Source organism: Polypterus senegalus, chromosome 12, assembly GCF_016835505.1.
Source record: "Polypterus senegalus isolate Bchr_013 chromosome 12, ASM1683550v1, whole genome shotgun sequence".
Classification (NCBI taxonomy): domain Eukaryota; kingdom Metazoa; phylum Chordata; class Cladistia; order Polypteriformes; family Polypteridae; genus Polypterus; species Polypterus senegalus.
The window spans coordinates 28,677,925-28,695,559 of record NC_053165.1 but is presented as its reverse complement, the minus strand read 5'-3'; the positions used below and the strand labels follow the sequence as shown (position 1 = coordinate 28,695,559).

The 17,635-nt window shown below is 37.0% G+C and overlaps 1 protein-coding gene across 2 annotated transcripts; it reads right to left on the bottom strand.

Moving 5' to 3' along the window:
• Nucleotides 1-215: 215 nt before the first annotated feature.
• On the bottom strand, nt 216-17,347 carry crebl2 (cAMP responsive element binding protein-like 2). 2 transcript variants are annotated; one of them, XM_039770839.1, is made up of 4 exons: nt 17,081-17,347; nt 10,246-10,443; nt 8,253-8,426; nt 216-2,420 (listed from the first exon to the last, which is right to left on the bottom strand). In XM_039770839.1, the coding sequence occupies exons 1-3, from the start codon at nt 17,093-17,095 to the stop codon at nt 8,280-8,282; spliced, it is 360 nt and encodes a 119-aa protein (XP_039626773.1). In that variant the 5' UTR covers nt 17,096-17,347; the 3' UTR covers nt 216-2,420; nt 8,253-8,279. The 2 variants fall into 2 exon arrangements, with proteins under 2 accessions (XP_039626773.1, XP_039626772.1); XM_039770838.1 differs by having other exon boundaries at nt 222-2,420; nt 8,279-8,426.
• Between the last annotated feature and the right edge of the window lie 288 nt (nt 17,348-17,635).

Below are 17,635 nucleotides of genomic sequence, written 5' to 3'. Positions count from 1 at the left end.
AAATCAGTGTATAGTGCTAAAGTAACCCCAAAAGTATTTATTTGGTAGCAGTGTTCCTAAATGAATACATTAACATGTTCATTTAACACTAGTGATTTTGCTGTGCAGGCTTCTAAAGGTTCAAGCAAGTTCCCAGCTTAAGTAGTACTACTTATATAAGGTAGCATTAAACCTTTTAAATATTTCAAAACAGACAATTATAAAAAAAATCCATGTTACAATCACTAAGAAAGCACTTTTAATAAATATCAGAAACAATTTCTTACATTATAGTCATATATACGCAACAATAGATGAAAAGTTCAAAGAAAACAAGAATGATTGAACATTACCTTTTCAGTTGTTATGTTTTACATGAAATTTGTGTTATAAAATGTTGATGCTAAAGTTTAGCAAGTCTATATGCTAATGCAAATGGGTCACGTGGCCCTTTTATTTAAGAAAGGAAAAGTGGTCCATACTGTTAGGTAATATCAAGTATAATCTTAAAGGCATTGAAAATAATGCTACAAAGCATAGATATATACCCTAGTTATTTGTATTAAAACATAAACTTGATATTTTTCCAAGACAAAAGTTAGTTTTTCACAAACAAGTTTTACTAATAACACTCCAACCTCCAGTCCTCGCAGAAGCAACATCATTAAAAAAAAAACACCCCTGGTCACTCCACCAAGTTTGTTAAAATGTCCTTCATTGCCAACCGATGACATAGTTCGTATCCTGACAGAGACGCCATCTGTTTCTGAATTTCTGAATCAGTTTTTTTCTTGGAAGCCATGTGTGGTCACGCTGCTGTTCACCATGCAAAAGGACCCAAAGTCCAATTACATGCACAAGGTACACCACAAATTCAATTCTTGCATCATGTTACACATATCACGTCATAAGGTCTCGATTATGATCAAGGTTCAAAGCCCAGTGGTTTGTAAGACAACCCTTACAATTTTATAAATTAGATAAAAATAAATATTAGTTTGTCACATGAAACTGCATTGTACAGTGAAGCATATTTTATAAAAAAATAAAAAACTAATCTGGTCTTCCATTGTATAATGTAATGAAAACCCTCAAAACTTACCAAATATGTCTATTTTGCAAGCCAAAAATTTTGAGTATTGATCCACTCCTTGAGATTATAAACATACTATCTTGTGCTACCCATCTAAGATGGGATGCAATCTAAGAAATCAATGTAGACAACAGCATATTCAGCAATGGTAGTACACCATCTATTTTGAAAGCATTTTGTAATGCATTTACCAATAAAACGCATCACATTTTTATTCCAACAGATATTCCATTACCAACATTAGCATTGTTTTTACAAACCGCATGCCAAATTGCATAACAGAGACGCAGAAAATTAACAGTCCCACTTAAATACACTTGTTGTTTTATAAGGACGGTTCGCAAAACAGAGCATCCTCATCATTTTAACAAGGAAAAAGGCAAACCATTGGTGTGAGATTCAACAATTTTAAAAGGGTCAGGGGGTATAAGTTTACCCTGGAAAGTCATAGCCAACTGTCATTACTGACAGTGAATGTGGATGGTCTGATGTGATGTCTCAGTTGTGTAGACAACTAGACAATAATAACTGAAAAAGTCACTCAATAGACAATAATAACTGAAAAAGTCACTCAATCACTTATATTCATTCACTACACAGACATTTTTTTCTTTATTTCGCAAAGATTCTGCCTGCTGTAGCTGTATTGATAATGCACACAATGTAGTTCAGTGAAAGAAGGTATCGGCATCCATTCATCCATTTTCCTAACTCTCTTAACCAGGACAAAGTCACAGGGAGCCTATCTTAGCAAACCTCAGATGCAAGGCAGAAACAATCCCCGGACAGGGTGGCAGTCCATCGCAGGGTGAACAAAGAAACACACATGGGCCACTTTAGCAATGCCAGTCCTCCTAACCTGCATTGGAGTGCGGGAAGAAACCAGTGCTTCCAGAGGGAACATGCAAACTACATGCAGGGAACCCCATTCTCTTCACTGCAAGACAGCAGTGCTGCACAATAATAATGCTGTCCTCTATATCCTGCATGCATGAATATATTTATATATACTGTATATAAAAAATATGGAAGGCACATTTTCTTAAATCAAAACATTTGATATTTCAAAGAGGACATATTCAGTAAGGTTTTTCATCACATTGGGACTTCTGTACCCTTTTTTAAATGTATAAATTATACTTCACTTTAGTCTGCACTTTCATGTGGGAAATTAAAATTTAGCAGGATTGTGAGGAAATAACTGACTTAAAACTTCAATACCAAACTGGCCCCTTAAATGTGATAAGTAATACTCCCTTTGTTACACATGGAACTTTTCACTTTTAAAATAATTGTTTATTAGCATTGGAGATCACAAGAAAGAAGTGCTTCAGGTTCATTCTTCTTGCTGAAAAACAATTATAAAGATAATATTACAATATATACACATAAATGTATATGAAATGCACTCATTCATTGACTCACTCACTCATCAATAAAACACTATTTCAAATGTTTAAAAGCTGAAATTTGGCAGGATGGTACATCTAGGACAGTTTTGTATCCACGAAGAAAGAACATTCTGATATATCAATAGGGGTAAAAACGCCACCTACAATATAAAAAACTAAAATATCCCAGAATCAAAAAAGGTTTTGACTGATATGACTGATAGCTAATCCCCATTTTTCTCAGTAATAATAGAGTAGGGAGTAGGCTCTGCGGATATGCCAAGTACTATACATTGACAGTACGGCGCTGAAACTTAGCCTAGACAAAAACAGTGCCAATCGGCTGTTTGAAGCCTTGCCTGTTAAAGCAAATGAAGGCTACTAGCAGAAGCAATGGACAGAGTACACAAAGAGCACCACTGACCAATAGGGTCAATAGACAAGTGATGAAGGGGTAGCCTCCTGGACAGCAAAATGTGCAGTATGGACAGTGAACTGTGAATTGGAAGAAGGTAAGCTTTGCAAAGCTCAAATGCTGGTGCCAGGCACTGTGGTTGTGAGTGCTGGTGTGTTACTTGCCCAAAATACTTCTCTTGTTCCAGCATAAGCAAGGATCTTGTCACAAAGAGGTAGTTTGTATGGTAATTTTCCCTAAACAATAATGGAATGTGAACTTTTTTATTAATCATAAAATGTGCATTTGGTAAAGAAGGAACACATTACCGAAGAGTTGAGCAGCAAGTGTAAAAATCTTATTCTTTTTCAACATGCTTAAATATTTAAAAAAAAAACTGTCAGAAATAAGTGGGGCCAACAAACACATGGAATTGACGTCATTTTCTGAAAAAAAATCCTAAAATCAAAATCACTTGATTACTACATTGTGTTGTGGAATTATTGACTTTAAAAGGGCCAAAAGTCCAGGAAAAATGGCAGCCTTTAGTGAAGTTGACGGATTTTATTTTTATTTTTAAGATTAGGGGGCTTCGCTCGCCAACCCCCATCCTGCAGTACCTGCCAGCCACTTTGCATCTTTGCCACTCACGTATGTGGATTTCACTTTCACCAAACAACAAATCTTAATTCTCGCGAATACGTCTCTTCATTGGGAAGAAACACTACTTTTTTTTTCCCCCCTGATGGTAACACGAATTAGACAATCTACAAGTCTCTGACTTAAAGTTTCAATCTGAACAATATATTCAATCTCTTTTTGCTGTTCCATTATTTCACGAGTAATAATTTCCGTTTGCAGTAATACGATCTTTACGATCATTTTTTGGGACTTTCAAACTTTAGTACTTTCATTATCTCTAACCCGCTCTGTATGTGTATCATGCCGACATTTTAGAATTCTTTACAATGTTCTACTTTGTCATCTACTTTTTGTCTTTTATTTCCGGCCCTGGGCGTGGTTAAATCTCTTGGCACAATGTCTCGCCTTGCGGAACGTGAAAGTATCTGTCTGAAAAAGTCACATCTCGTCTCGTCTCAGGCTAAAAAGTCTCGTCTCATCCCAGGATTTCTTTTATATATAATAGAGAGATATTTTACATAGAAAAGCCAAAATTTTATGAACCTATATTTAAATTTAAGACCGTACAGGAATTAACAGAATAACAGAAATATTTTGTAGAAATAGGTGTGGTGGTTTTTGCGTGATGCTCGAACAGACAGGCAGAAACTCAGTTTTATATCTGAATATACCCTATTTGTTTAAAGTATATAAAACAACTGTAAAATAAACTAAAATCAACAAGCTTTTAGATGCAATGCATGAAATGTGCCAGATTTATTTTAAAAAAATTGATTAATCATTTAGTATTACTAGCAACTTATTGTATGTATTTCAGATATAAAGGAGCGGTCTACATTATTTCAATCTGTCTACTTCCATACTGTTCACAATCTCATGTAGTTTACTTATTCTGTGAGCAAATCTACTCTGCTCAAGTGTGCTCAAACAAATGGACTAGAGGTGTTAAAAACAGATTTGCTGCAGTGCTTGGAAATGACCACTATAATTTTTTTATAGGCTTAAGATTAAAAGGAGCAATGCAAAAACACTTCACTACCATATAAAAGAAAAACATATGCCTAAGGCATTATAGATTAATTGTATTAATTTGCTAGCAGAATACCCGTGCTTCGCAGCAGAGAAGTAGCGTGTCAAAGAAGTTATGAAAAAAAAGGAAACATTTTAATAATAACGTAACATGATTGACAATGTAATTGTTTTGTCATTAGTGTTGCTGGCATATATATATTATATTATATATATTATATAAACTGCTCAAAAAAATTAAAGGAACACTTTGAAAACACATCAGATCTCAATGGGAAAAAGAAATCCTCCTGGATATCTATACTGATAATAGACTGGGTAATGTGTTAGGAACGAAAGGATGCCACTTCGTTTGATGGAAATGAAAATGATCAACCTACAGAGCCCCGAATTCAAAGACGCCCCAAAATCAGAGTGAAAAGTTATGTGGCAGGCTAGTCCATTTTGCCAAAATTTAATTGCAGCAACTCAAAATTGTACGCAGCACTTTGTATGACCCCTGTGTTCTTGTATACATGCCTGACAACATCGGTGCATGCTTCTAATGAGATGACAGGTGGTGTTGTGGGGGATCTCCTCCCAGATCTGGACCAGGGCATCACTGAGCTCCTGGACAGTCTGAGGTGCAACCTGGTGGCATTGGATGGACCAAAACATAATGTCCCAGAGGTGTTCTATTGGATTTAGGTCAGGAAAGTGTGGTGGCCAGTCAATGGTATCAATTCCTTCATCCTCCAGGAACTGCCTGCATACTCTCACCACATGAGGCCAGGAATTGTCGTGCACCAGGAGCCACTGTACCGGCATAGGGTCTGACAATGGGGCCAAGGATTTCATCCTGATACCTAATGGCAGCCAAGGTGCCTTTGTCAAGCCTGTAGCGGTCTGTGTGACCCTCCATGGATATGCCTCCCCAGTCAATCATTAACCCACCACCAAACTGCTCATGCTGAATGATGTTACAGGCAACATAATGTTCTCCATGGCTTCTCCAGACCCTTTCACTACTGTCACGTGCTCAGGGTGAACCTGCTCTCATCTGTAAAAAGCACAGGACACCAGTGGTGCATCTGCCAATTCTGGTATTCTATGGCGAATGCCAATCGAGCTGCATGCTGCTGGGCAGTGAGCTCAGGGCCCATTAGAGGACATTCACCCCCATGAAGTCTTTCTGGTTGTTTGGTCAGAGACATTCACACCAGTGGCCTGCTGGAGGTCATTTTGTAGGGCTCTGGCAGTGCTCATCCTGTTCCTCCTTGCCCAAAGGAGCAGATACTGGTCCTGCTGATGGGTTATGGACCTTCTATGGCCCTCTCCAGCTCTCCTAGAGTAACTGCTTGTCTCCTAGAATCTCCTCCATGCCCATGAGACTATGCAGGGAGACACAGCAAACCTTCTGGCAATGACACGTATTGATGTGCCATCCTGGAGAAGTTGGACTACCTGTGCAACCTCTGTAGAGTCCAGGTATCGCCTCATGCTACCAGTAGTGACACTGACTGTAGCCAAATGCAAAACTAGTGAAGAAACAGTCAGAAAAGATGAGGAGGGAAAAATGTCAGTGGCCTCCACCTGTTAAACCATTCCTGTTTTGGGGGTCATCTCATTGTTGCCCCTCTAGTGCATGTGTTGTTAATTTCATTAACACCACAGCAGCTGAAACTGATTAACAACCCCCTCTGCTACTTAACTGACCAGATTAATATCCCATAAGTTTCATTGACTTTATGCTATACTCTGATTAAAAAGTGTTCCTTTAATTCTTTTGAACAGTATATATAAATATACACACACACACACACACACACACAGGGTGGGCCATTAATATGGATACACCTTAATAAAATGGGAATGGTTGGTGATATTAACTTCCTGTTTGTGGCACATTAGTATATGTGAGGGGGGAAACTTTTCAAGATGGGTGGTGACCATGGTGGCCATTTGGAAGTCGGCCATTTTACATCCAACTTTTGTTTTTTCAATAGGAAGAGGGTCATTTGACACATCAGACTTATTGGGAATTTCACAAGAAAAACAATGGTGTGCTTGGTTTTAACTTAACTTTATTCTTTCATGAGTTATTTACAAGTTTCTCTTTGTTTACAGCCATTGACATGTCGCAGAGGTTAACACGTGAGGAGCGGATAGAAATTGTGTTGATGTCTGGTGAACGCAGTAACCGGGTCATTGCAGCACATTTCAATGCAAAACACCCTACGAGACCACCCATCTCCAATGCTATAGTTAGAAAACTGCTTGCTAAGTTTCGTGAAACTGGTTCAGTGTTGGATTTGCCAAAATGTGGACGCATGAAAACTGTCACTAATGAAGAAACATCAGTGGCTGTCCTAGCTTCATTCAGCAAGAGCCCACAGCGTAGCACTCGCCGCATGTCACTGGAGAGTGGCATTAGTCGAACATCCCTTCGTTGGATATTAGCTACTCACAAATGGCACCCTTACAAACTCCAGCTACTGCAGCATCTCAACGAGGATGACCTAGATCGGCGCACTGAATTTGCAGAATGGGCAAAACAAAAATTGGAACAGGACCCTTAGTTTACGCAGAAGATTTTGTTCAGTGATGAGGCAAACTTATGTGAATGGTGAAGTTAACAAACAAAACCACTGCTATTGGTCTGACACTAACCCACATTGGATAGATCCCTCCAAGACTGTTGGAACAAAAAAATTGATGGTATGGTGTGGTATATGGGGTACAAAGTTAGTGGGGCCATTCTTCATCAATGGAAACCTCAAGGCCACTGGATATGCTAAATTGCTACATGATGATGTGTTTCCCTCTTTATGCACTGAAGCTGGCACGTTCCCCGAGTTTTTCCAGCAAGATGGTGCACCACCACATTATGGGTGTCAGGTCCGAGCATTCCTAGATGAACAGTTTCCTGGAAAGTGGATTGGTCATCGTGGGCCAGTTGAATGGCCCCCAAGGTCTCCCGATCTGACCCCCTTAGACTTTTATCTTTGGGGTCATCTGAAGGCAATTGTCTATGCTGTGAAGATACGAGATGTGCAGCACCTGAAACTACGGATACTGGAAGCCTGTGCTAGCATTTCTCCTGCAGTGTTGCTATCAGTGTGTGAAGAGTTGGAGAAGAGGGTTGCATTGACAATCCAACACAATGGGCAGCACATTGAACACATTTTATAAGTGGTCAGAAACTTGTAAATAACTCATGAAAGAATAAAGTTACATTAAAACCAAGCACACCATTGTTTTTCTTGTGAAATTCCCAATAGGTTTGATGTGTCACATGACCCTCTTCCTATTGAAAAACAATATATATATATATATATATATATATATATATATATATATATACACATATATATATATATATATATATATACACACACACATTCATATATATACATTACAGTAAATGGAGAAGAATAGCTTTTAGTTATGACCATTACGCGTAGAATTTCAAAATGAAACCTGCCCAACTTTTGTAAGTAAGCTGTAAGGAATGAGCCTGACAAACTTCAGCCTTCTACCTACACGGGAAGTTAGAGAATTAGTGGTGAGTGAGTGAGTGAGTGAGGGCTTTGCCTTTTATTAGTATAGATAACAGTATTAATGTAAACTCCTGGCTTTTTAAAACAAAAAAATAACTCAGAAGACAGTCTTGATTTTAAACATAACATAGCTCATGGAAAATATTAACTATAAATTTATACAAATACTTAATTACTTTTTTTACCTTATTTTATACTTGGAAAAACTCACATTAATGATTGCCAGAAGAATTATTTTTTCCATTTTTTGAGGACTTGCTTGCGATTTGTGGTGCTTTGTTAAGTTCATCCCCAGTCAGAAGAGCCTTGATTTCTGATGGAATTTTTCCCTGATCCATTGCAGAGCACCACTGTTTGTACTAAAATAAAATCCATACATACATAGTTAGCATGTTTGAACATTTAATTTGACATCTTCTCAAACATTCACAACTACCAATCTATTATAAAAAGATGTATAATACTATTATAGAAAATTAAATTAAATTGACTCACAGGCAGTTGTTATATAATGTACCGAGTTAAATTATCTGATAACAGTAATTAAATTTTGCCAGCACCAACATCAAAATACAGCGCTATAAACATTTTGCGCCCAACTGGTTTATCTGTGTTATTTCATATTTTTCCATATTGAGTCTGGTCTCGGTCCAAAGTCTGGTGCCTCATTGTTTGGTATTCTATGTTATTACACAACTCACTCAACATTGTAGACAACATAATTAAAAAGATAATTAGGGTTAGTCATTAAAATACTTGAAAATTCAGCAGTTAGCATACTCGTATCTCATATATACTAGTTGTAAATCCATGCCTGAGCACTGTTTATATGCAAGTACTTCTGCATCCTTTCTCATTACAAAAATATGCAGACTACATGTGTAGAGACTCTTAACAGTCCCATATAAACAAGTATGTATACTCTCATGATGTAGTTAATATTAATTTGAGTAGTTGCTCTTATAAAATACACCCAAGACCTACGATGTCCCATTAAAGTACAAAGAACATTAAAATAGTATTTAACAATTTCCAGACATCTGCAAATAAGGTCAGTGATCATGCACCCTTTACAATAAAGACCTTATTCAAAAACGGGATCCGTGACAGAGAACCTAGGTAGAAAACCATGATACCATACTACATAAGTTTAGATTAACGCATAAAATAATATCCCCATGTTGTATTTATTCACTCAGGAGTTACCGTTATATATGTTTTTATTTGGAAATCTAATATGTGACAATCTTTGTTAAATTATTCATGACACACAAATTATACTGAAACCCGCTGAAATGACAAACATAAAAAATGTCATGCTAATGAACTATTTTCTGAATCCTTATCTAATTAGGTACATTGATTAGGGAAATTTGATTTTTTACAAAAGTTCTGTCAATCAATAGATACACACAAAATACTAGAGTCAGAGTTGCCAATAATTGTGGCATCTTGGAGGTGTTTTTTCTCAGAATAAATTTATTTCAGTTAAAAGGTTGGATGTGTAATTTTTTTCAGTGTGCAATTAAAGTAATTCACCTAAAAAGGTGTTTTTTTTAAATATATAAGCTTTTTTTATATATCTTTACATAAGATGACAATAATAGTGAATGGAACTGTATTTTGGGGCATTTTAAAATGATCAGAACATTTCTTATGAATTACAAAATACTTCTGTGTTATGTTAGCAAGTGTCCACTTTCAATCCTGAGAATGCATGGCACTCAAGATTGGAAAAGTTTCTTTTAATAAATGTAAAAAAAAAAATTACTGAAATAAACAGAGCTTCAAAGAAACTGTTGATTGCACAGTTATTTTGAATTAGTCTTCAATGTGCCTGGACATTACACATCCAGCGGAAAAAGCAAAAGTCAACTGAATTTACTGAAGAATGGAATATTTGATTAGCTCAACCAGTAAGTTAGATGGTATGCAATGCAAGAATCACAAAAGTATGTATTTTGGACCACTGCTCATTTTAAAAATGAGAAATTACTTATGTAAACATATTGTACTGAGGTACATTAGCAAATATAGCAGATGCAATAGACAATTAAAACTTAACATATTGACAACTCATTTTTGCAGAATTTTAATTGTATTAAAATTTAAATAGCTGTTTTAGCTATTCGAGGTGCCACTTCATTTTCTTTTTTTCTGAGGGGTTTTTCATATTACCATTTCCAGTTCTTCTCGAAGGGCACAAATTGCTCGCTCTCGGCTAGACACTAATTCCTCTAGGTATTGATATCTCAGCTTTTTTCTTGCCCTGCATTCTCGTGCACTTTGTCGACTCCTCTCAAGCTTTGCTTTCAAATCAATTTTCACAGGTTTACGTCCTCTCTTGCCTGGCTTTTTGACCTTTCCACCCATCATCTACAAAAGGTGAAGGAAAAAAAAAAAATCAAAAAGCTCCAAAAGAATGTTCAATTCAGTCACAATAATGTATTTATTCTATCAAATCTAATAGCATAAATACAGCATACTTACCAAAAGTTACTTTCACTCAAAAACAATTTAAAAGGTTAAAAATGTAATAATTTGACTTTTTAAAGCAAGGTGTAAACCTTAAGTAGTAAAGTTAGATATACTAGTATGATAAAAGTTTGGAACTGGGCAACAAAGTCAAAGGATATTAAAAACTACAGTATTAAATACAACCAATAGAGAAGACAAATAAATAAATGTAGGTGTTAGTTGACTGTTCAGCACTGAGGAGATCTGGAAACCAAGTATTAGGATTAGTGAAGTTGGCTTCTAACTTAAGCATGGACTTTGACAAGAATGAAAGTAGGACATCAAATTCTGCATATCACTACTAAGTTTGTAATAGCAAACAATATTACAATAGAATTCTACTCAAAAATGAAGTACATTATGCAATAAAGGCAAGTTATGATGGAAAAAATGAGTCCCACATTACCAATTATTTTACAGCATATGCGGAGTCGCCTTTGATGAGAATTTGACAGAAAGACAACATATCACACTATCCTAAAAATTGACGAGGAAACTGATAGGGTGACAGCATAAGTTCTCTTTCTGGGCCATGCACTGTCAAGCAAAAGAGGTAATGACAGTATAAATTAGGTCATTCTGACATTTTGAACCAAGCAAATCTAATTAAATGTCTGTGATGGTTAACGTAAGTATTCCATGGGTTGTGTGTGTGAAAAAGATCCAAGTCTTCAGCCTGATAGGATTATAGCAGTAGTAATGAAATGAAAATTATCAACACTGTAAACTACTGTTTAAACAGTTCTGTCTCAAAAGGTCCAGTTCCACGTTTGAATCTTGGCCTAAGAACTGCTTATGCGGAGATTACATTTTCCACCAAATCAGAAATTAAGGACACTGCCAGGATGTTATGAAAATGGCCTTTAATATATTAAGTAGAAAGTAAACCATAAACAGATGAACCATGGTATGTCACAAATGCAAGAAATGCCGCTTTCAGTTTTACTTCAGCGTCTCAGTAAATCATCAGCAGCCTTGCTTGCACTCTCAAATTGTTAATAATAATAATACTACATTTTATTTATATAGCACCTTTCCCATGCTCAAGGCACTTACAGAATATTTAGTTAACAGACATAATAATGAACTGCAGAAAAAGCCACAAACAAAAATTCCAAGTTCCGAAACAAATTTGTTGCATGCCATTCTTGTATGCCAAGATCTGATAATATTTCACTTTGCAAAAAAAATGTATGCATGTATGCAAGGAAGTATCATGTAACCCTAAGAAAGCTAGCCCCCTTTAGCATTATATTTGGAATAGCATTAACTGGAAATATGGGTAAAAAAATTCAATTTTTTTTAAACAGAAATAAGAAAATATCAAAACATCAATATAAAGATTAGGAAAATATGTCTAATGTTCTCTGCTGTACTGATGTAGATTTAGTATGTGTCCTTCATGTTTTAAAACAGTCACCAATGCACAGCATGACATTATAAATGGGACAATAGAAGCATTTCACTTTTCACAAGCAACTTTTGCTGCTCATGTATAAGAGAGTAGAATGACAGTGCCTGACCGGCACAATCAACACACTCCTTGTGTTATTATAAAGTACCACACTGCACAAGGCCTAGTAAATTCCAAATTTCCCAACACGAACAACAGTTTCTGCATTTTCAACAGTTCTTACGGGGACAAAATGTTTTTTTCTTATTGCAATCATTTGGACTTTTGGCCACACAGCTACATGCACCATGGTGAACCTTCAGGTGACTTAACTCACCAGGCATATCACAGTCAAAGTCTGATAACCAATTCACATTGTCATCACTATTACGTGATTCAACTAATGGCTCAGTTTCAATTTATTCTAAAGTTGGTTTAACAGCTTTTCATGTGCATGCCATTGTGTTTTGGTGAAGGCTCTGCCCAACTCATGAATATTGCGGAGTTACCTTACAGTGGCAAAATGCATAGGAACAGTTGGGATTTTTGGCAGCATCATGTTAATTTTACACACTAGATGAAAGCTTAAGACTATCCCAAGTGTTATTTGGGCTTAACATTGTAAAGTGGATCAATAAACGTCACCTCGAATCAGACTTGGGCTGAACTGTATTTTCATAGAATTCAGAGGCAAAGTCACACGTGGGTTTAATACCAAGGTGTTTAATTAATCTGTAGTTGAGCTTTAAAAACAAAAACAGCAAATATGCAGTTGTAATGCAACATATGATTGTAAGTATCCTTAGGTAAGTGTGTTTCCCAAATATACAATAATGGTAACAAATAGTACTTGTTTTATTTCTGGAGTGCCATGATCATAATGTCAACAAAAATTTTCATCAGCCTCAGCCAGGTTCATGTGCTCCATTAGGCAGCGATTATGCCAGCCGCAGTGACTTTTGCATAAAAAATTAGTTGGCGGACTGATAAAATTACATTAAATTGTTCTAAACATTTGTTATTAAATAATAACACCTGAAAATGTACACTTACTTGTGGCATAGCAGGTCCACGGCTCTGAAAGAATGGCTTTTTTTTTTTAAATAAATTCATTGGCCTGCTCACCCGTGGGGAGTTGATGAGGTAACTGTGGCAAGATGCACCTGCATGTGAAGGTGCGATCGTTCTCAATTGCTTCGTTCGCACCCCGAGCAATGCACTGTGGACACTGTTTTTGGTTTTATTTTTAATAAAAGCGCTTTTGTACTTTGCTCCTTCCCCTTGCTTCAAGAGTGTTTTATCCTCATTTGCACAGCTCATCCGGTTACATCAGGGGTTCTCAACGTCAGTCCTGGGGACCCCCTGTGGCTGCAGGTTTTTGTTCCAACCAGATTCCTAATCAGTGACAACACCTTATAGCACTGATCTCATTTATTTAGCTGGTATTTTTTTTCTTTAATTCGACATTCAGAAAAGCATAGCAGCATGACTTTTACATTTATAAGACATTTATAAATATTTCTGCTTTTGTTCTAGATTTAAATGCTTAACTCTCTTTTGTTGATTTCATTATATTTTGCACTCAGTGCAGTTTTTCCCCCTTCGTTGTATCTTATTAATGACAATTTAAAACAAGCAGATCAGACACCCAGGCAAACAACACTGAATAATCAAAGGCTGCATCTACTTTAGAGTCAGACCCACTAATTAGTAAATAATGGATTAAACAATTAGAACACCTAGAAAAGTAGAATGAAAAATCAAGATGAAAATGCTGTTAAAAAGAAAAAAAAAATACATTATTCCTATACAACTGCTTGGTACATTTTTATATATACTGCTCAAAAGAATTAAAGGAACACTTTTAATCAGAGTATAGCATAAAGTCAATGAAACTTATGGGATATTAACCTGGTCAGTTAAGTAGCAGATGGGGTTGTTAATCAGTTTCAGCTGCTGTGGTGTTAATGAAATTAACAACAGATGCACTAGAGGGGCAACAATGAGATGACCCCCAAAACAGGAATGGTTTAACAGGTGGAGGCCACTGACATTTTTCCCTCCTCATCTTTTCTGACTGTTTCTTCACGAGTTTTGCATTTGGCTACAGTCAGTGTCACTACTGGTAGCACGAGGTGATACCTGGACCCTACAGAGGTTGCACAGGTAGTCCAACTTCTCCAGGATGGCACATCAATACGTGTCATTGCTAGAAGGTTTGCTGTGTCTCCTTGCACGGTCTCAAGGGCATGGATGAGATTCTAGGAGACAAGCAGTTACTCTAGGAGAGCTGGAGAGGGCCATAGAAGGTCCATAACCCATCAGCAGGACCAGTATCTGCTCCTTTGGGCAAGGAGGAACAGGATGAGCACTGCCAGAGCCCTACAAAATGACCTCCAGCAGGCCACTGGTGTGAATGTCTCTGACCAAACAATCAGAAACAGACTTCATGAGGGTTGCCTGAGGGCCCAAATGTCTACTGCGCCCTGTGCTCACTGCACAGCACCGGGGAGCTCAATTGGCATTTGCCATAGAATACCAGAATTGGCAGGTCCACCACTGGCGTCCTGTGCTTCTCACAGATGAGAGCAGGTTCACCTTGAGTATACTGTATGTGAAAGACGTGAAAGGGTCAGGAGAAGCCGTGGAGAATATTATGCTGCCTGTAACATCGTTTAGCATGACTGGTTTGGTGGTGAGTCAGTGATGATCTTGGAGGCATATCCATGGAGCGACTCACAGACCTCTACAGGCTAGACAACGGCATCTTGACTGCCATTAGGTATCGGGATGAAATCCTTGAACCCATTGTCAGACCCTACGCTGGTGCAGTAGGTCCTGGTTTCCTCCTAATGCACGACAATGCCCGGCCTCATGTGGCAAGAGTATGCAGGCAGTACCTGGAGGATGAAGGAATTGAAACAATTGAATGGCTTTCACGATCCCCTGACTTAAACCCAATAGAACATCTGTGGGACATTATGTTTCGGTCCATTAGGCGCCGCCAGGTTGCTCCTCAGACTGTACAACAGCTCAGGGATGCCCTCATACAGATCTGGGAGGAAATGCCACAAGACACCATCCGTCGTCTCATTAGGAGCATGCCCGACGTTGTCAAGCATGCATACAAGCTCGTGGGGCCACACAAGATACTGAAAAGCATTTTGAGTAGCAGAAATTAAGTTTTTGAAAAAATGGACTAGCCTTCCACATCTTCATTTCACTCTGATTTTAGGGTGTCTACACAATTGAGCCCTCTGTAGGCAGAAAACTTTTATTTCCATTAAAAGACTTGGCATCCTTTTGTTCCTAAGACATTGCCCTGTCGTTATTTGTATAGATATCCAACTTCATATTGAGATCTGATGTATCTAATGTGTTTCTTTAAAGTGTTCCTTTAATTTTTGTGAGCAGTGTGTGTGTGTATATATATATATATATATATATATATATATATATATATATATATATATATATATATATATATATATTTTAGCAAACTTTCTAATTAATACATTGTTCCTTAAACAAATAACTTGGGAAATATCAGTTCATTTAATTAGCACAGGACTTTAATTAAAAACAGAAGCAACAGGGGGTTCCCCAGGACCGACATTGAGAACCCCTGGGTTACATTACCAATGGTGGTGGGTTCGAGAGGCTCTCAGAAGAGAAGTGGGGGCATGGAGCAGGACCTGCACTGGTCGCATTACTATAAACACTTATTCCATTTCAGACCATAAATTTTCATTTGATACAATGTGAAACTCACTTGTAGCACATCCAAAACAAAAATAATCTAAAATATCAGACAAGAAGAAAGAGAAAATCATTTTTACATTTATTTACTTAGCAGATACTTTTATCCAAAGTGACATAAAAGAGGTCAACATAATCAAGTAGGCATCAGTCTGGTGAACTCTGTGGGCAAGCAGCAAAAATTTGAACTTAAAAACGTGCCACTACAGAAAGCCACTGTTGTGCTCTAAAAAACAGTGACATGTTTGGTGACACATGCCGTTACTCCTGCCAGTGGAGGGCTGCAGTAGTCCTGACATGACAAGACCAAAGCCTGGACCAGGAGCTGCACTGCATTTTCTATCAGATATGGTCTGATCTTGTGGATATTGTATAGACTGAATATGCAAGAACAAGAGACAGCAGCAAGATGGCCAGTAAAAGACAGATGGTCATCAATCACAATCCCAAGGTTACAAACCGACTTGCAAGTGTTTGTAATAATGAGCCAAGTTGAACAAAGATAGGGGGCTGAATAGACGGACAAGCTAGCACAATAAGGGGGTCTGTGCACGAACTAGAAAATGGTGCTCCTTTATTCAGACATGAAGAGATTCTGGAAGGCCTTACTGCTACAGCTGCGTATCATTAGCATAGCACCGATAAGGAAATCCATGGAACTGAATGATAACGGCCTAATACCGAGATGCATAAAGAGAACTGGTACTCAATTAATCCTATGAAGCCTTCATTGAGCTGTTCTTATTTCGCGTGAATTGTGTTATTTGTCAAATTTCGATCCATCTTTCCCATGACTCCGTCTGTATAACTATTACCAACACTGCTGGAAATTACTTGACCACGTTTTAAATCACCATTATTTAAAAACAACGATCATTCGAGTATATATATATATATATATATATATATACACACACACACGTACGCAAATGTAACAAATTACAATTTTCTTCTCTATAATTTGTTCATGGGTAAATCGTCTCAACTCAGCACTTACTAGGATAAAAATCACTACAAGCAAAATCGAATGTCGTGCTTCAAACTAACACAACCACAGTGAACGAGCCCTTTTTGTGAAAAAGCGTTGAGTGTTTAATGCGAAATCATGGGAGTTACCCTCAATGAGAAAAACATAATCGGACATGATTCATTTTTAATCATTGAACAAAACAATAACATTATTTTTTTTACCTCCAATAAAAATGAACTGGAATATTGAAATTAAAAAATAAAGTAATTTAGGTAAAATGCATCCTATATTTAAAATCCACATACAATTTTATAATTCCAAACAGTCATCCATGTTTGCAGATGTGTTTAAATATAAGCATCATACGAACTTACCTTGTTATCGTCCATTTAACCAATTAAAAAAAGTTTCAGAAAAACACGAAGAAAATAAGTGCAAACAGATGGAGAAAATCACTAATAAATGTTGTAAAAATAAAAGTTAGCTGTGTAAAACTCAGTAAGAAACAAACATATTTAACGGTATAACTGACAATGCACTGCGGTCTTTAAAAAAGAAAACCTTCTTGTTTTAAAGCCCTTCATTGTCGTGCGCTCTCAGTAAACGAGCAGCTTCCTGTTTTGTTTCGTGGCAGGAATTTCAATATCCGGGGTTACTTCAGGCAATGACTTTTAATTTCCGGGATTGATTGTAAACAAATCCGTTATCCACGCCTTGCAATAAATACGTATTCATTTAAAACAATTTATAAATTTAAAAATGGATCCATTATCATTCTCTTATTATATCATATTATAATTTTCCTGTTAAACACTCCAAGGTACTTTATTTAAAAAAAAAAGTTGGCGTTCGGTGAACCAATACCTAGGGAACATGGCGTCCTTTTCAATATCTGCGTTTGTCAGATGTTTCTATGGCCGAAACTTGGG